This window comes from Cyprinus carpio, chromosome B11 (assembly GCF_018340385.1).
Source record: "Cyprinus carpio isolate SPL01 chromosome B11, ASM1834038v1, whole genome shotgun sequence".
NCBI classification, from domain to species: Eukaryota; Metazoa; Chordata; class Actinopteri; order Cypriniformes; family Cyprinidae; genus Cyprinus; species Cyprinus carpio.
Genome location: NC_056607.1, coordinates 5,260,962 through 5,282,074, shown reverse-complemented (window position 1 = coordinate 5,282,074; position 21,113 = coordinate 5,260,962). Strand labels below are relative to the sequence as shown.

Sequence of the window (21,113 nt, the reverse complement as noted above, 5' to 3'; positions counted from 1 at the left end):
AATAATACAAACACATTTGAACAACAGGAGATGATTAGTGCTGGTTCTGCTCACTGTCACTGCATCTCTCAGTATATTACACAGATACACTGTGGTGCTCCACTGTTCTGTCAAGCATGCTCTCCTCAACTGATTTCTGTGAGGGTCTTAGCTGGTTTCCTGTACCGAATAGGGGTTTTGGTCCTTTTTATTATATAAGCTTCAATGCTTTCATGACATCCTGCCCGCTGTCCATGCAATCTCTGTGCAAGAGCTTGCTTTCTGACAGAACCGTCACCTTAGGTTGTCAAGTTCTGGAAGAGAATTTACAGTTTGGAAATGTTTGGATTTCACAACAGTAGTGTGTGTCAAAGATTTTAGCTGTTGCATCTATTGCACAATAAAAAGAAAAAGAAAAAGAAACCACACAAAAAATCCAGTGCAAAACATTCTAAATTTTGATCTTTGATCTATATATATATATATATATATATATATATATATATATATATATATATATATATATATATATATATATATATATATATATATATTATATATATATATATATGTATGTATACACACACACACAGTAAATGTATCCAGATAAAGACCCAGATTCGACAGTTTTTCATTTGGTATCAAATGGTGACCCAGCAGTTTCCTAATTGTTTATTTTACAAAAGTTGCGAAATATACTTAAGATCAATTGTTGTACCATTGTACCAACATAATGCATAATGACATACTGTAAATTAAATAAGAAAACTGGCTATTTTATGGCCAGCAGCACAAGTGTAATTTACTAACCTATTACAACCACTGTCCTAGTCAACCACATTTTTTACATTATTGCCATGTAAAATAATAAATAAGGTGATCATTAAGATCCCTTTGTCCTTACGTACTGTCTTAAGCTCACGCTGGCTCATGTGTGCAGTCTGAAGATATGACAGCGCTGACCAGTATGCCTTTCATTGGTGTGTGAGTGTGTGTTTGTTGTCCCTGGCAAGTCAGTGGGAGAACCCAGGGCAGGGGTTTCGTATAACATTTCTGTTCTGAATGAAGTATGAACCAAATGTTTTTCTTAAATTTTGAGGCCAGTTAGATTATTAAAAACCTTTATATGGACCAAGAATCATGTACAACAATAACAACATGGTGCATTAGTTAATAATAATTAGTTTAATTTTTAAATTCAATATACAATTTGCTCTTTGTCTTAAAATGTTACAGACTAGTCCTGCTGTTACAACTGCTGAAAATCCTATTTTATCAGACAGTTTTGCCTTTTTTTTTTAAGGTAAATCTGTTGGATAATAATAACTTTTATTTAAAACTATCTAAAAAATATAGTGCAACATTGCTGCCGGGTTATTTATAATAATAACACATGGAGGACTTAGCAAAATAGTTGTTATATATGAAAATATATTGAAAATGTACTCACCCTCAAGCTGTTCAATATGTAGATGAGTTTGTTTCTTCATCAGAACAGATTTGGACAAATTGAGCATTACATCACTTGCTCACCAATGGATCCTCTGCAGTGAATGGGTGCCGTTAGAATAAAATAACAAACAACAAATAAAAAACATCACAATAATACACAAGTAATCCACATCACTCCAGACAATCAATTAATGTCTTGTAAAGCTTCATTTCATTTTAGAAGTGATTGTAACTAAACTTATACCTACGGGACATTCTGTAAAGTTTATCCGAGCTAGTTACAGTAATCAAAGGGGCTGAACATAGTGTAGGGATCATTCATCAAGTTTTTATGTGCATCATTTTGGTTTTAACAAGCTGAAATAAAATTCACAATGTTTAGAACATTGAGCACAGTGAAGGCAGAAACAGCTTAGCATTCTGTCAACAAACATTTTAATTACGAGGCTTCATTGCTGTCATTCCTGACAAAGTAATTGACCTTTTAGCTCTTTCCCTATGCAAAAGGAAACATACAGTATAACATTAATACCCAGTCTACAGAGCGAATTGCCATTTATCTGTTTTAGATGAGGAGTGATTATAGCAATTGCACACATTTGTTAATAATTGCTAATAATTAAGGCACTCTTTATATGGCTTTTAGCTTGTTGATTTGAAATTAACAGAGCAGTGTGAAAGGTTCATTTCTACCAGCACAGCAGTGCAGTGCTTGTTTACTAATTAGGTTTTATTCATTAGATGGTGGAAAGCTCTTTGTGGATACTGCAATTAAAGTTGTTACTTAATTGTTGCATGAGTAATTTGAACTCCTGACTTTCACAAGGTTTCGCATTTGGCTTGAATGATAGTATTTATTTATTTATTTATTTTTATCAGTTTTTATTGTTAACATCTGTGCACAGAAACTATTGCTTATTTTTGTCCATTGATGTGATGGTCATATTATTATTATTATTATTATTATTATTATTATTATTATTATTATTATTATTATTATTATTATTATAACTCCAGATATATGATATAATATGATTTATATAGACAACTTACAGTGTCTGGAAATAAAATACATTTAGAATTTTCAAGGGGCTTAAATTGAAAAATGTTTAGACACTGATTTGTCCTTGAATTTCTAAAAAAGTGTGTTATAAAAAGTGTTTATCTTTTTTTTATATAATCTATTATTATTAAAGCAGTGATACTTTTTTAAGCATACTTTTAAAACATTATTAATATTGATTTAGAAAAATCATTGTCAGTGTGGAAAAACAAAGTTAAAATATTAACAATATTTGTAAAAGTATATACACACATAAACTTTATTTATTTAGTTAATAATGATTAAAATGTGTACCTTAGGCTTATTAAATTTTTTTTTAATTAACTAAAAAAACATTTTTTTTAAACCTTAATGGTTAAATTGTTTAAGGGTCATTGAACAAGTTTTTGTAAGCGGAAACATTTTTTAAAAATGTATGGAATTACAGTGAATGGCAAAACTTCAAAAATCGCAATTTGAACTAGTTTTGTTAATCTAAAAGCTAGATTTTTTTTTACCCTCTAACAGCCTTTCAAATGTTACATAATTAAAAGACATGCGTCACATGACAATTTGCTGTATATTTGCTTTAATTTCACTTTAACATAAGGTTATTCATCTTTTGACTTAAAAAAAAAAAAAAAAACCAATACAAAAAAAAAAAAAAAAAAAAAAATAAGTTTACAAAAGGAATCGAATTCAGTTTACATTGCTTGATTTTTTTTATTTATTTTTTTTATCATGAGTTGTTCCAACCCCCTGGTTGAGAACCACTGTAAACCATAAAAAACACTTGATCCACAGAATACTGCAAACACTCTACAACAGTCTGTTGTTATCATCAAATATCAGTTCATGAAAACAAACTCTGTTTGCAGGCTGTCTATTCATTTATGTAAACTTTTCTGACACTGAATAATTTATGGTCGACATATAGCGCATGAAAAGTCCCCATGCCTGTAGGTGAAATGCATGCCACTAAACAAACATTGGCTCAGATCAGGTAAATGTCAAAAGGTGGCCTTAATTCTTTTGTAGTACATTTAGCCTTACAAAGAGGGGAGGGAACCAATCCAATTATTTAGTCTTCTTTTTTAAAGGGAAAAGGGGTTAATGATGGAGTAAGATGCCCCTAGCTGGGGTTCAGAGGAATATAGCACTCTGTTTGGCTGAAGTCCCCCTCTAATTAAGCAGACATAATTGTCACCGATCTTCAGAGCTGTTGAGTAGCCACACCGCTGTAATTAGTGCTGCCTCTGAGGACTTAAAGTTTCACTAAACATTTCCAGTCCTCACACAAGAGCACACACCTCAGCAAACCAACCCTCCGGCTTTAGATGAGTCTCTGGAGGGCAGTAGGATAGTAAGGAAAAAGTGCAAAGGAAAAAGCAGTGTTTTGAATCAAACTTTTCCAATTCTTGTTATTTGTCCTCTATTACTCATTTTCACTTTTCATTTTCGCACCTTTTCTCTTTCTCTGACCCTATATCTCCCTAATCCACTTTCTAGTTTGGAAGAACAGAGGTGATTGACAACACGCTAAATCCGGACTTTGTCAGGAAGTACATCCTGGACTACTTCTTTGAGGAGAAGCAGAACCTGCGCTTTGATTTGTGAGTTCTTTCATTTGATCCCTGTCCTGAAGCGCCACATCCACACCTCCATTCCATTGGAAAACCCACTCACCTCCTCCCACTTCCTGTTTCTTCTGTCGCTAAACAGGAATATTCCAATGCATGAAATGATTCTTAGCATCTGATCTGCCATTTTATTTTGATTTACTTTGACCCTCTTATTAAACTTAATCTTAACCATTGTAAGTGTTCATGCATGATTGTTTTGTGGCCTGTTCAGTTGGTGTCACTTTATATTAGGTGTCTTTAAATACCCACTGTGATAATAAAATAATGAATTGTTTGGTACAGTGTACATATTGTGTTCATGTTTAATTGCTGAACACTTTTTCTGCTCTTGAGGTGGGATGTAGGAGGTTAGGGACAGGATTAGTGGTATGGTTAAGTTTAAGTGGTAAAGGTAGAGTGAACAGAGTTAATTTAGATGTAATTACAGATGTAATTACAAGAAGGAATTTTTAAATATAAGTACAAAGTAACAACATGTATGTACACAGTAAGTTCATTGTATGAAATTATTATTTTAAATGTAAGTATAGTAGTTAAGGACACAAAATAATGTTGGTCACAAAATTCTATAACTTTTCAAAGAAAGACAAGTTTTATGTCTTGAGTGCATTCAAAAGAATAAACCTTGAACATCTTAAGAAAACATTTCTTAAGACAAATTCTAAGAAGTTATTAATGTCTTATTTTCTTAAGAATGTAAAATACAACTCCCAGTGTAAATGAAGACATTCTCAAATATTTTATTAAGTGTCTGATTGGATGTGGGTTCCTGCCAAAGATTTTCTGATCAACTCAATGAAAAATACCTCAGAAGTCATCTTTTCACTGTAATAATCACATAATAGTGTGCACACTATTTTTGTTGTGCCAGTCTTAAGGAGAGTCCAGCACTGAGAGTTCAGAACTCTGTTGAAAAATTTAATTATAAAATTAAAAACAGAGTTTTTGGCTAAAAATCCATGATGCATGATCATTATTTACATGATCAGTCATTGGTGTCATTTCTGAGTACTTGTGTGCATCTCTAATAATCATAAATCGTGTATTGTATGTAGCTAGTGTTTTATTGCAATGCTTAATATTTGAAACAACCCAATAATTTCATTAAACGCCTTACCTTTGAGGATTCAAGACAAGTTGGAGGTATTCCTAAATTTAAGACAATGATATTTAAGAACATTTTTTTTCATGAATTCAGATATTTGTCTTTACATCATTCTTAAGAACAAAGATATAGACATTTTTAAGAAGTTTCCTAATGTTTTTGAGAATACAAACTATTTTAACTTTATTCTTAGGGTAGAAAACAAGAAGAATGTTATGTGAATCCAGCCAGAGATAGTTGCTTTAATAGTAAAAGATAACGTTTTTACATTATGCTCTTTATGAAACTGCTTTCTGTCAACAGCAAGCACGTTTGACCCTTTTGTTATGCACGTTTACTTAAAAGACATTCTGTTTGTGTATGTGTATTTGAGCACTTGTCTATTAAAGTGCTTGTTTCCTTTTAAAGTTTGTTTTTAATGGCTTATCTTTTAATTAGCTACTCAGTGTGTTTGAAGACTTTGGATAACAGTGTTTTTTTCCCCCTATTTAATTCAGATATGATGTTGACTCTAAAAGTCCTGATCTTTCCAAACACGTAAGTAGTGCTGTAATATGATATGAATGAAAACATTAACATGCAAATCAGTTTCTTTAAAAAAAAAAATATCCAAATATATTTTGGAATGCACTCCCCTTTTTGAAGAGAAAGTCATTGAGATGTTGTTTCAATTTTAAATGACATTAGATATTTACATGAATATTTATTTTAGTTGGGTCCACAGTTGATGGCTGATGTCATGAAACTGATCTCATGTAGTATTATATATACAGTTATTTTTGTTATGCTTTTTGAATCCACATTTAAAACCTACAGGATTAAGTTTTGGATAATAAAACTAACTCTTGTTATTTAAAAAAATTAAGTACAGTGTTTGAAGCCACTGGCATATTTACTTGTGCAGAAGCAGAAAATGAGAAGTAAATCAATATGATTATGTGACAATATATTTGGATATATTTTATTCCCATTCCTGTGATTCTCATCACATTTCATTTAATGCATGAAAAGCGATCGTTTAGATCTACTAATCATCACTGTCTTCTCTGGTTTGATCATCCCCTAAATTGTGTGTGTTGTTGTCTGTGTGGATGGTATTGTATTTGTGTCTTATGTTTTCTGTTACATGCTGTGCTCTGTTGTAAACATGGCCGTGCTCCTTCCCAGAAGCCCCTTGAACTATACGTACGTCTTTGCCTTTCAATTCCCTACTATAAGAAGAGGGCAGAGCGTTGGTATTTGTCGAATTTGATAAGCTCTTACCGCCTCTTCTGCTTGATCCTACCCACTCCATGTAGGACTTTCTTGGCCAGATGTTCTGCACGCTCGGCGAAATTGTGGGGTCACCGGCCAGCCGGCTAGAGAAACCTCTTGGGTGAGTAGAATTCAAATCAAAGCTGTGTTTTCAAAAGTGTGCTTGCTCGAACTGTGCTGGCTTGTTTCCAGCGTCAAGTATTAGCCACAGCTGCCAGTGTGGCCAAAATTACCAAATAATCAATAACATGTACTTACTATAGGGGTTAGGGTTAGGAAAAAGGGTTTGGTTTAGGGGTAGTTACATGTAATTATGCATAATTTCCTGTTATTGCTAATGATAATAAATGTATATAATACTAATAAATAAATAAAATAAACAATAAATAAATAAATGTTTTGTCTGTTTTTATATAATATATTTACAAGAATATTTTATATATTATTATGAATATGTAAGATTTTTTTATATAAAAATACAGAATATTTGGATTTTCATTTAGCAAGGATGCAATAAATTGACTTTTAGGTTGTATCATGTTTACAAAATATATTCCACAAAATAGCAGCTGTTTTCAGCATTGATAATAATAAGAAATGTTTCTTGAACAGAAAATCAGTGTATTAGAATGGTTTCTGAAGGACCATGTGTCACTGAGGACTGTAGTAATGATGCTAAAAATTCAGCTTTGATAACAGCATTAAATTATATTTTAAAATAGAAAACACTTATTTTAAATTGGAATAATATTTCACAATATTACTTTATTTTTATATAAATAAGCAACTTCGGTGAGCACAAGAGACTTGCAAATTTTGAATGGGGGTGTGTTTTGTATTATTTATAACTATATAAAATGTAATTGAGTGTAAAATTAAAGTGTAATATAATATTTTTTTAATATAAAGTTTTATTTTTATATAATCTTTTTATGTATTAAAAGACATATTTATGCCAGCCAGAACAGGTCATTGTGATAACTTACATTTTATTTGATTTGTTTTTTCCATTTTAAGCATATATAATGTTGAATTTCCTTATAAGGTTACTGGCAAGTTAACTCTGTCTTATTTACACGCCAAAACCAATTTTTAGTCGGATTTGTGTTTGGCGAGTGTTAATTTTGCACCCTGCTTGTTTCTGTTGGCTGTTTTAGTGTTGGCAGAGGACACATTAGCAAAAGCAGTTGTCTGTGGCCCATTTTTTTCAAAAGCATTGTTAGTCTTTTAGTTTCCCCATCATTGGCCCTGGTAGAGCAGGTCCACCCAGATGGAGTCTGATCGTGGAGCGCAGTATTTCTGGCTGAGAAACTCTTAAATTAGAGAGGTACCCTGATGTGTGAGATCAACAGATTTCAAGGCTTAGCTAGAGATCCTCATTAGCTATAACCATGCATTGAGGGTAAACTTGTCAGAGGATACTTTACTTGGTATAAAAATGTTGAGACATGCATTTTTTTCCTTTTCTCCATAAGTTTTTGTTCTATGTTATGTCTTACAAAAGCAGAATCACGTATTTAGAAAGTTCCAAGGCAGACAAAACTTTTAATGGGAGCTGGAATTAGATGGAAAAAGAATGCAATACAGTAGCTCATGCAGTTGTTTATTACTGAAATAATTTGTGAGCTGGGAAAGGCATTTACTTGAGCTCTACATTAATGCAAGTGACAATATTGTTTGGAAAATTAACCCCGTCTTGATTCAAGGCTTTCATACATGAAACACACAATGCATGTATTTCTCCGGAGCTCCAGTGGTTCAAAGCTCAAAGTATGTGTGCATGTGGAAAACGTGAACATGTTTTCCATTGATTGACTCAAAGAAACTCTTCTCGAGGGAATAACTAGACTCATAAAGCCCAGCAAACACACTAAATTGCATCCTTCAGGCTTGTAGACTGTCTAATAAACTGAAAGGGATAACACAGTATGCTTCTGAGGCAGTGTGAAGGATGAGGATGTTCACTGTCAGCATGTGTGTTTCTATCACATCTCAGAGAAATTCAGTTTTGCTGTGCTGCTGTTGTCGTGTGCAAGCTGCGTTAAGCCTGTATCCCGCTGCAGGCATCAAAAGAGATGCTGACCACAGGAGGCTTTCATGACATTGATGAAAAAGGTCTAAAATCAGTAAACCTGAAAGTTTAATGTCTGCCTAACCTGCTCCGGACGTGTCAAGGGTTTAAAGATCTGAGATTCTCATACAGGTATAGAGAGATCATATTTATGCCACATTCCATTCATAGGGCATAATTTGGTGTTCTGTTACTTTAATTAAAATCAACAGTTCCTTTTCCACTGGAGTGGGAAATACTGAAATCTGTTTTTAACTTTAACCTATACTAATAACCTCCATAGTAACATAGGTGGTAAAGAGAACGCTATGAAGAATCAAAGTTTTGTAGTTTTTTTTTTCTTTTCACAAGCAAAAGCCGAGGTAAATACTAAAAAAAAAAATTTATACACTAAAAAATCACAACAAAACAACTTTATAAAATACAGCACCACTAACAACAATACAGATTGCTTCAAAGCAGCTTTACAATATTAAATAGGAAAATAGTGTGTCAATAATGCAAAAGGACAATAGTAAACACTCAATTTTCAGTTAAAGGCAATTCATCATTAAATTCAATGATGTCATCATCCAGCTAACTTAAGTTTAAATAGTATCTGTGCAATCAAGTCATTGATTGCCCTGTGCATTCAGGGCTATCGAGGTCATCTCTAGGTCCTGATTCACCATCTGGGCTGGATACGTACTGGATCCAGGTGACTGCAGTGACCATCTGATCTGGATACAGACTGGATCTGGTGGCTGCAGTGACCTCAGAATAAGAAAGAAACAGACTAATATTAGCGTAGATGCCATTCTTCTAACGAGTTAACATGTACATCTGGTGTTATGGGAAGTGTTCCCGGTTCCGGCTGACCTAATTAATGCAGCCTAACAATCCTTTAACAGATTGGAATATTAGAAATGTGTTAGTGTGTTATGTGTAAGTCAGGTTGAAGAGATGGGTCTTTAATCTAGATTTAAATTGACAGATTGTGTCTGCCTCCTGAACAATGTTCGGTAGATTATTCCAGAGTTTGGGCGCTTAATAGGAAAGATCTGCCACCCGCAGTTGATTTTTATATTCTAGGTATTATCAAATTGCCAGAGTTTTGAGAATGCAGTGTACGTGGAGGACTATAATGCAATAAGAGCTCGCTCAAATACTGAGGTGCTAAACCATTCAGGGCTTTATAAGTAATTACCAAGATTTTAAAATCTATACAATGTTTAACCCTCTGGGGTCTAAGGGGTTTTGGGGGCCTGGAGAAGTTTGGACATCCCCTGACTTTTGTGCTTTTTTCAGTTGCTTATAAACATATACATGGCTAAAGTCTAATAACACTGTATTCCGTACAAACTGGGCTACAATAATATGTAAATAGCATGTATTTACATGATTGTGTTTTTGAGAAAACATTTATGTATGGTTAGTGAAAAACTACAATTTTGAAGTCACTGAAATAAGGTCATAAAACACATACAGAACATTTGTTAACAAGACTATCAAACATGGACCTTGTAGCCTAGAATTTTTGCTTCCAAATGATGTGAAAATCATCTTGTTTACTCGCTCACAGAAAACAATAGATTGATTTAAATTTTCTAAGACACTTTTTGTTTCGAAAGGGCATATGCGAATAGGCGTGATTGACCTTCAATATTAGTGTGATTCACACCTGAGAAGACAAAGACCAACATAATGAGCTGCATAATGAGCCTTTCAGTCAGGTATGTGACCAAGATGGAAGAGTTACAATAAAGAATGTGAGGACAAAATAAATGTATATATTTTTTAGGTTTGTAGTTTATTTAGAATATATTTAATTATCCCACAAAATAACTTGAGATTCACTTGCGAGTGGAGTTAAACAGTTTATTAGGAACAATCAAAGCTGACTTCAAAGCTGAATTTTTAGCATCATTACTCCAGTCACACGATCCTTCAGAGATCATTCTAATATTCTGATTTGCTACTCAAAAAACAAAACAAACAAAACAACAACAACAACAACAAAAAAAACATTTATTATTATTGTTATCATTATATATATATATATATATATATATATATATATATATATATATATATATATATATATATATATATATATATTATTAATTGAAAGAACAGCATCGTTTGTAACATGATTTAGATATATTTTTGAGATGGAAAAATGCAGTTTTACAAATGCTAGAAATGTGGCTTTCTAAGGAAAGATTGCTATCAAATAGCACACCTAGGTTCCTGACTGATGACGAAGAATTGACAGAGCAGCCATCAAGTGTTATACAGTGTTCTAGGTCATTACATGCAGAGGTTTTAAGACCGATAATTAACACCTCAGAATTTAGCAATAAGAAATTACTCGTCATCCAGTTTTTTTATATCAACTATGCGTTAGTTTTCCAAATTGGTATGTTTTGTCGGGCCATGTAGAAATATAGAGCTGAGTATCATCAGCATAACAGTGAAAGCTAACACCATGTTTCCTGATGATATAAAATAATTTTGTGGTCAATAGTGTTGAACGCAGCGCTAAGATCCAGTTGCACTAATAGAGATACAACCACAATTAGATGATAAGAGCAGGTCATTTGTAACTGTAATGAGAGCAGTCTCAGTATTATGATATAGTCTAATTCCTGACTGGAAATCCTCACAGATACAATTTTTCTCTAAGAAGGAATATAATTGTGAGGGTACTACCTTTTCTAGTATCTTTGACAGAAAAGGGAGATTCGAGATTGATCTGTAATTAACTAGTTCTTTTGGGTCAAGTTGTGTTTTTTTTAATGAGAGACTTAATAACAGCCAGTTTGAAGGTTTTGGGGACATATCCTAATGACAATGCAAATTAATAATAGTCAGAAGAGGATCTATGACTTCTGGAAGCACCTCTTTTAGGAGCTTAGGATCTAACATGTTGTTGGTTAGATGATTTAACAAGTTTATATAATTCTTCCTCTCCTATAGTAAAGAATGAGTGGAATTGTTCCTTATCTGATGCAATACTGTAGCTGACAGCTGCATGGTTGCAATTTTATCTCAAATAATATTGATCTTGAAAGTAAAGTAGTTCATAAAGTCATTACTGCAGTGCTGTTGTGAAATGTCAACACTTGATGATGCTTTATTTTTTTGTTAATTTAGCCAATGTATTGAATAAATATCTGGGGTTATGTTTGCTTTCTTCTTAAAGAGGAGAAAAGTAATCAGATCTAGCAGTTTTTAATGCTTTTCTGTAGGATAGGGTACTTTCCTGCCATGCAGTACGAAATAACTATAGTTTTGTTTTCCTCCAGCTGCACTCCATTTTCCGGGCTGCTCTCTTAAGGGTGCAAGTGTGCTCATTATACCATGTTATCAGACTGTTTTTCTTAATCTTCCTTAAGCATAAAGGAGCAACTGTATCTAAAATGCTAGAAAAGAGAGAGTCCATAGATTCTGTGGTAGAAGTGATGGTTGTACCATACTTGTAACAAGGAGTAGAATTTACAGTTTTACCTACAGTATATGGATTTTGCACAAGACTAGATAATGATCTGAGATATCATCACTTTGCTACAGTATTTCAACACCATTAACATCAATTCCATATGACAGTATTAAATCTAGAGTCTGATTTCGACAATGAGTAGGTTCTGATGCGTGTTGTCTAACCCCAATAGAGTTCAGAGTGTCTATGAATGCTGATCCCAATGCATCTTTTTCATTATCATCATTGATATTAAATTCACCAACAATTAAAATGTTATCTGTAGCCAGCACTAACTCAGCAAATTCTTTATTAAAGTCTGTATGGAGCCCTGGTGGCCTGTATACAGTAGCCAGTACAAACATTATAGGGGATCTATCATTAATACTTGTTTCTCTGGATAATGTTATATGAAGCACCATTACTTAAAATGAGTTATACTTGAAGCCCGCCCTCTGAGAAGTACTGAAAATATTGTTATAAATTGTAGCAACACCTCCCATTTACCTTTTTGACACGGCTCATGTTTATAACAGTAATCTTGGGGGTAGACTTGTTTAAAATAATGTAATCATCAGGTTTTAGCCAGGTTTCTGTCAAACAGAGCACATCTAGGTTATGATCAGTGATCATATAATTTACATAAAGTTACAAAAGGTTACAAAAAGCTTTCATAGAAAGGGACCTGATATTCAATAAGCCAAGCTTTATAATTTGTTTATCTGTTTTATATACACTTTTTTATTTGTTGAACATCAATTATATTGTTACTCTTAATTTGGTTTTGGATGTTTTTTTTTTTTTTGTATTTTCTAGTTCAGGGAACAGACACAGATTCTATAGTGTAATATATAGGTGAAAGGGTTTCTATGTGCTGAGAATTAACTGACTTCTGTGACGTGAGGCGGCTAGCAGATGGTGGGTTAAGCCAGTCTGTCCTTAGCCAGTCTGCTTTCTGACCTGGGCCCCAGTTAGTCAAGTACAAACTCTAAGACTATGTGTCATATTTATAGAGAGAAGAGCAGCACCACCCAGGAGGGCTGAAGACCATCTCTTTACAACAGGTCAGGTCTGCCCCAAAAACTCATCCAATTGTCTGTGAAACCTATGTTATTCTGTGGGCACCACTTAGACATCCAGCCATTGAGTGACGACAGTCTGCTATGAATCTCATCACCACGGTAAGCAGGGAGAGGAACAGAAGCCATGTTACCTGAATCAGCTGTTGGCAGGAGGTGCTGCAGTTCTTTAAAGTTATTTTTAGTGATCTCCAACTGGCGAAGTTGAACATAATTTGCGCCAGCGTGGATAACAGTCTTACTGAATTTACATTTAGGTTTAGCCAGCACTTTTAAATTTGTCAAGATGTCAGGTGCTCTGGCTTCTGGTAAACATTGGACTATGGTCGCTGGTGTCTCTATTTTCACATTCCGTACAATAGAATTGCCAATAACTAGAGCACTTTCATCAGGTTTCTCAGTGGGTGCGTCACTGAGTGGGGAGAACATCTTGGTTACTTATGTATGGTATGCAATTATTGCATCCAGCTGCCGCTGAATACAGCATGAGCATAAAAAGGCAGCCGGTGCAACACATACCAGGTTTTTGCTGAGGAGCCAAGTCATTGACCCGGCTGCTCAGCAGTGGTACAGCAGCCATGGTGAAGGGACAGGATGTCTCTGTTCCCTCCTAGGGTTACATAGGTAACCGAGACGTACCCTTTCAGTCAGTCACTCTCGACGTCACGTCGGTGACCGATGAATTTGGATCCCTACCAAAGTGCCATGGATGCTGCCCCTTCCAGTGTTCTGTGTGAGCTGCCTGTGCCCCTTTTTGGTATAGGCTGGGGCTCACAACATTAAGACCAGTCACTGTTGTCAAAGCACTACCCACTAGGTGAGATTGGATAACACTGGCAAAACGTACCCATTCCACTTGGAACGGGAATGTTGCGGAAACCCGAACCTTCCCTGAAGGTCAGTTACTGGCAGAAAAAGGTGCCATCCACAACCTGGTAAGCCCCTCATGCACCTCCGGGAAGAATTGCTGAGAATCACCCCGGACCACCCCGAAGAACCAGACATCCAACTTTGAGGGGTCGGCACACGGTGGAGGTCTCCACTCAAGCCCTACCCTCAAGGCGGCCCGGGAAAGCATAGCCGTTATTTCTGGATCCAATTCAGGCATTGCTACAGTTCTGAAGGACAGCAGCGCAGCCGAATCTTCCTCTCCGGAAAGCTCCGGCTCACCCTCTGATGCAGCGATTGATATCCGGTCGTCGTGAGGAGCGCCAAAGGATACTGCTGGTACACTCCTTGTAGAGAGCCCAGCATGTTCCATTGGCAGCTCAACTGGTTGCGGAGTACAAGATGTGATCACTCGGCTCTGAAGCGAAAATATGGTTTTTATGCTCACGCTGTGATCAGCAGCAGCTGGATGCAATAATCACATGCCAATGTGCATTGGCTTGTTTAGTTTACACTCTAAGTAGATTGGTCTCTCTAAACGAGATCCCAATTCGTCGGTCACCGATGTGGTGTCAAGGGTGACCGACTGAAAGGGAACCTGTTTAATGTTTTGATCGAAATGGAAGAGCGGTGTTTTGTCCCGCTGCCTCACTGTCACCCAGTCACCCTCCAGTGGAGGCTCTGTTACCAAAACCGAACAATGTACAAGACTGCCTGAGCTAGTCACATCCAAAGCCGTATCTACTGCCCTCACATTCTTACTGTCCTCAATTAAAGTTTGGATGCGTGTCTCTAGTTCTGAATTCTTCTCTGTCAGCCTAACTATTTCCCTGCATTTATCACATGTGAATCCCTCTTTGCCGACAGAGAAAGATAAACTGTACATGCGGCAAGCAGTGCAAATAACAATAGTAGGAGAAGTGAAGTGACATTCAGCCAAGTATGGTGACCCATACTCGGAATTCGTGCTCTGCATTTAACCCATCCAAAGTGCACACACACAGCAGAGAACACACACACACTGTGAACACACACCTGGAGCAGTGGGCAGCCATTTTTGCTGTGGCGCCCGGGGAGCAGTTGGGGGTTCAGTGCCTTGCTCAAGGGCACCTCAGTTATGGTATTGAGGGTGGAGAGAGCACTTTACATTCACTCCCCCCACCTACTTTCCCTGCCGGCCCGAGACTCACAACCTCTGGATTACGAGTCAGACTCTCTAAACATTAGGCCACGACTTCCCCAAGAAGACATTACTCACTGTGATTGATGAATGATTCTGACGTACAACTGTTGTTTGATGAACTCATGAAAAACGGAGTTAGAGAGAAAAGAAACGGAGCTAGAGAAAAAAAAATGGTAATAGACGCTGTTTTCTTTTCAATATGCAAAATGCGAATGTAAATGCGAATGACAAGCTAACAGACTTATGAATGCTAACGCACTGCTCGTGTGCTGCACTTACGGTTTAAAATTAAAAGCGAACGATCAAATTAGTCAGATTTGTTTGATAGATAATATTGAACAACAGAGTGTGATAGAAAGACAGAGATTCAACAGAAAAGCGAATCTACACAGAATATAAAATCGAAAACAAACAAACATAAAATCACAAACCACTCAGCAGCATGGCAGACCAATACTAATATAAACACAAACACATAAACACAAAGCACCATAACACACGATGCTATAATAATGCGAAAACAAATCTTAATTTAACAACATAAGATGTAATGTAAAACCAAAATATACATTACTGATAACAAAAACTGTTAAGGAACACAACAAAAGCAAAATATTGTCAAATGTGAGCTGTCACACAGGGAATTTTGGGAAAGGTAGTTTATAAGATTTCCATGACATTTTTTTGATGAGTTTTTCAATGTATACAGTAATGAAACTTACTTTTACTATTTATCGTTTTTTATAGTTAAAATGAAACAATGTTAAAAATTCAACAAACAGTGTTATACTTAACAATGATCTAAAATTAACCTAGCATGAAAAGTATAGCTAGTTTGGAGTTACTGACAAGCTTGTATATTGGAGAGAGAAAAAAATAACGTTGAATGCAGTCAACACTACATTTATGTTCAATAATGGAATTAGATTTTTTTTAAGCTTGTTCACAATACTTTAAAAATTGCTTGTTATTTTGAGAGTGGAAATTTAATTTTTTTTTTTTTAGAAGGACATTATGCAGTAAAAGGGTTGGGAAAATTTGTAGAAATTTACAGTGGTAGATGTGATTGCCAGAACTTACTGTAAAAAAAAAAATATGGTGACAACTTTTAAAAATTTACAGATTTAGCTTAAATTTATGTGTATTTCATTTACTGAAATAATGTTTACAAAAATCTTTTACTAAAAACTTTAAAATTTAAAAATATACTGACTAGCAACATAAAAACAGTGGTGGTAAAGAGAAAACCTCATGATGAATAAAAGTTCATCACAAGCTGTACAGTGTCATACAAACAAATACAAAACACCATCATGGTAACACACATTGCATGAAATGTCCCATTAGATCTATTAGTTTAATAATATTTAGTTGAGGGTGACAATTTTTTTTTTAGGTTAAGCACTTTCTCTTTCTGAAACTTTGTTGAAAAAGTACATAAATCAGACTTTTAAAAAATGTTTCTAGCCCTGTTTTATACCCTATTTATGGACAGCGCCACAAATTTTCAGCGATATATTGTTGAAATATTTTATAAAAGCTCTGCCCTGCTGTGGGCTGCTGAACATCCAGCAAGTATTGCAATTAGTGTACTTTAACTCTCCTTGCATGAGCTCCATCTGCAGATGGCAGGAAGCTAACTTTAAGTACTAGAAGACCCCCCCACCATAATGAGGTCTACTACGTTTTGCAGTGGATGTAAATGTCAGTGTATAATTAAATGGAGAGAGCAAAAGTGAAGGTATGTGAGGTGTCTGTGTTCATTTCCCTGCACCATGGACCCAGACAATCCCAGCGCTCTCACCACACATATGTCTGAGTCTCAGTGGGGAGAGCTCCAGTCCGGACACCAATCTGTTTTCAACAACTTAATTAATAAGCTCTCATAAAGCACATTTATGCAGTGTCTATTACAAGAGCCAACCTTCTGTCCACAAGATACTCATTTTCTCTCTACCTCTAAAATCAAGCTTCAATCAGAGATTTGTACAAACATCAGTTCTGTCAGGACCACTATCGTCAAAGATGATTGACAATTAGCATACAGTTTGGATTGGCAGTATGGTTCTGTTCTGGGCAGGAACTCCCTGCGCATCCATGCAGCCTAGCTATTGAGCAATGCGAAAACTGCTGATAATACTGAGGGACCTTATATATGAATGCTTAGATAGGAGTCGTATTCCCATAGGTAGATGGGGATCAGCTGAGAGTCAGCTGATGCGAGCTTGACTAACTTGACCTGTCAGAACTAACTATACGCTAGATTATTAAATTTACTCGACCCACATCATTTGTGATCCGGCTGTTAATAACACATCTAATATTGTGACTTGTAGCCATATAGTTTTTGGTCTTAATGTGTTACTGTATGGCATATGAGCTAATGTAGTGCATTATGTTGATAATATATTGTTGCATCAATTCGTTACATGTTTCCTGAAGATGTTGTTATTATTATCATTTTATAGAATGTTACAGTTTTGCTTTACAAATATATAAAATATAGATGTACACTAAGTATTGTTATAATATATTAAAATTATTACCACATTTCTGTATACACTGTTATATAATATGAATATATTTATATATAAACGTAGTTTATGTATTTTTTTTTAGAAATATTGTAATCTGTATAAAAATATTCATAAAATTGGAATTATTTATATGTAATATACATACGGCCAAATATGTACTGTATATAAATGTGTATATATATGGCTGAAACAGGACTGACAGGGAGTTCAGATGAAGTGGGGAGGAGAGCGGGCAGGTCTGCATATATATATCCATTAAATCCCCTCAAGCAGACCCAGATCCCTTGTAAGCTCACCCTCAGCCATGGTGCAGTGGGCGGAGCTTCTCTCTGCGCTCTCGCTGTCCATGACCTTCTCCCTCGTGGCAAGCACCTCAGAGAATCTACCCACCTGGCAATACTCCACTTGAAGCTCTGGCTCCGTGGCGATCCTCAGCTCTGTTATTCCATGTGACAATGGCTCATCGGTCGCATCGGTCAGGCTCTCCGTCATCGGTGGGCTTGGGCTTTGGATCCGTGCAGTGGGGTGATGGTGGGCTGGACTCTGGGTTGGTTTGTGTTCTGGATCGGGGCCTGATGCTCTCCAGACACCGGATGATCACCAACATCCAGATCATTACATGCCCCAATCCAAAACAAATAGTTCGATGGTCATTTGCCCCAATCCAGAACAGTGAGTTCACTGTTGGCTGAACTCAACCGCATACTCCAAGATTGGAAGGTCCTTATGGGCTAGGGCGGTGAATTTGGCAATGAGGGGATCCATTGGGGAGAAACATAAACACTGAACAAAACACGGAAATAAAACTGAGGGAAAACACGCAGTTAAATTCTTTTGTCAGTCAGGTCTTCTGTCATGAACTGAGTCGGAGGGACGACACAGAGATCTGAATCAAGGAACAGTCTTTAATGTAATCACAACACAGGGGAAGTCCACGCAAGTAACAGAACTGACACACGAACTTGACATATGTGAGAACCGACAAAGCCAGACAGCACAGACTGGGACTTAAATGTATGGGGAAACAAGGACAATTAAGAAGACATACTTGAACTAAATGACATGATTAACAAGAGACAGAAACTCAGGTCACACAGAGCACATGGGGAGGAAAACAGACAGACAGTCCAGAAGCATGACATATATTACACTAAAAACAAAAACAAAAGTGTTGCGTTTATAATTTTGTTCAGTGTATATTATATTATATTAATACACAAAATAAATAATAAATAAATACATTTCACAAACACAGACAAGTGAATAAAAATTAAAAAAAAACTGAAGGAAATGAATAGAAATGCAATCAAACATGTCTGCAATAACAAAGTCATTTCAAAGTGGTGTTTTTTCCGTGTGTCAAAACGTTGGAGACTTGTGGGGTTTCAGAACGCTTCACTAGAATTTTGGTAATGTTCCAAATGAAACCAGAACCCTCTGAAGCAAACCGAGCAGATCATTACGGAGGTGTGAAGACTTAAAATATGCATTAAGAGTGCCAGTCAACCATTTGCACATATTTTGGAGAGGTAACAAAAGTAAACTGACATTTTTCCAACCAAAAACCATCTCTCGTGCCTCTTCTAGCCTTGGATTCGTTCTCATTTCTTCTGGCCAATCATAGCTGTTTGGGCAACATAATACATTTACAAAACCACCTCAGTGCTGTTCTCCAAACAAGTAAACAAAAGCTTCTATCAGCAATTCTTCCACCATTTCCACCCCCTTTCTCCACTGCTTTTAATTGTTTTGCCTTTAATCTTCAGGAAATTGGACCTCACATTAATTATGAGTCGCAGGTCAGGTTTTGATGATGAAAGAGGGACGTGAGAGAAAAAAGCAGAGGAAAACACTGAGCATATCAAGTATGTGTGTTTGAATGGCAGATGAATAACAGGCTAGAAGGTAATAAGCAATAAGAAAGAGCCAGTTCTGAACAAGTACAGATACAAAGAGGAACGTGCCTCATGAGACTGGATTGTATTTGGAGATAAAATTAGAATTTCACCTGTTTTAAGGAGAAAGCTTTCTGCTGGCCTTCCTATTTGTCTCAATGGCAGTCGTGCAGCTAAAGCATATTTACTCAGGATTTATATGTTGATTGTAAAAAGTTTTATTTTGTCAGCTACTTTTGAATGGCAGTCAGTTGAAAAAGATGCTTTTTGCAGCCAGATGGTGTGGTTATGACAGAGTTTAACAGCCCCATGCTAACTAGCCAAACCTTGTGCCCTTGTGCGATTCATTAAATATAGTAGAAAAAAAAATACCTTGAGCATTTGCAAGATTTCCTGTAATATCTGTATTTTACACATGTACATTTTACCATTTCTTGATTGTTTTTTACACATTTACACAGTGCTGATGAGATTTTATTTTGCTTCAAGTAGATTCTGCGAAATTTATTGACTGTGTTGATTAACAGCAAAATGTATGTGAATTAAAATTTTTAGAAAGAACCTGGCCCTTGAGAGTCATGTGTTAAAGAAGTATCTCCACTATTGAGAAGCCAAAGTGTGTACATGATGCATTCTAATGCGAGAAAGATCAAAGCCTCCCGTGGTAAAGAGAGACTGAGACATATATAGACAGTTAGATTAAGAACCAAAGTGCTTTCTCCCATCTTCACATGAAATGCTATTATCTGAGAGCCAGACCCAGACTTTCGTCCCTCCACTCTATTCTTGAAAGGCAATGTAAATGATTTGTTTGCTGTTTGGCAGATTAAGACACTGTTTAGGAGCCAGGAGAATTTAAGAGAGATTTTAAACACTGCTGTTTAAAAGTTTGTGGTCTGTAATTTCAAAATAGATGCTGTTCTTTTGAACTGAAGAAAAAAAGCATCATGGTTTGCACAAAAATATGAAGCAGCACAACTGTTTTCAATACTGATAATAATCAGAAATGTTTCTTGAGCAGCAGATCAGCATGTTAGAATGATTTCTGAAGGATCATGTGATACTGAAGACTGGAATAATGTCTGCACGTGAAACAAGTGGGCGGGCAATATGCTAATGTTTCATGATGACGTCAACATGAAACGGCTTGGGATCTGTTCTAAAAACGACTCGTTTCAATGATTCAGAGTCGACTCTTTCTTTTGAGAGACAATGACTTTATACACGATGCACTTTCAGATTTTAAACTTTGCAGGATGTTTTCATTCACTTAGAGCTGTGTTACACACTGCATGAAAGGTAATTTTCAAAAATTCATAATGGGGCACTTTAATGTGTGGTTTGTAAGGACTTACGGGTTTGGAACGACATAAGGGTGATTAATTAATGACTGAATTTTAATTTTTGGGTGAACTATACCTTTAATGCTCAGCTGCACCATAGACTAAAAGCTATTGACTACATGCTCCACCCTAACTTCCTGTTTCAAGAGGAAATACAACAACACAGGAAAGAAAACTGTACC

General features: G+C 35.8%; 1 protein-coding gene across 1 annotated transcript in view; it reads left to right on the top strand.

Annotated features, from left to right (window-relative positions):
• Positions 1-21,113, top strand: part of cpne5b (copine Vb) — a 165,014-nt gene that overhangs the window by 45,560 nt on the left and 98,341 nt on the right. Inside the window, exons 4-6 of the mRNA XM_042733626.1 lie at positions 3,983-4,086; positions 5,719-5,758; positions 6,520-6,596. Of these exons, the coding sequence (XP_042589560.1) occupies positions 3,983-4,086; positions 5,719-5,758; positions 6,520-6,596 (221 nt within the window). The remainder of the gene's footprint in view (positions 1-3,982; positions 4,087-5,718; positions 5,759-6,519; positions 6,597-21,113) is intronic.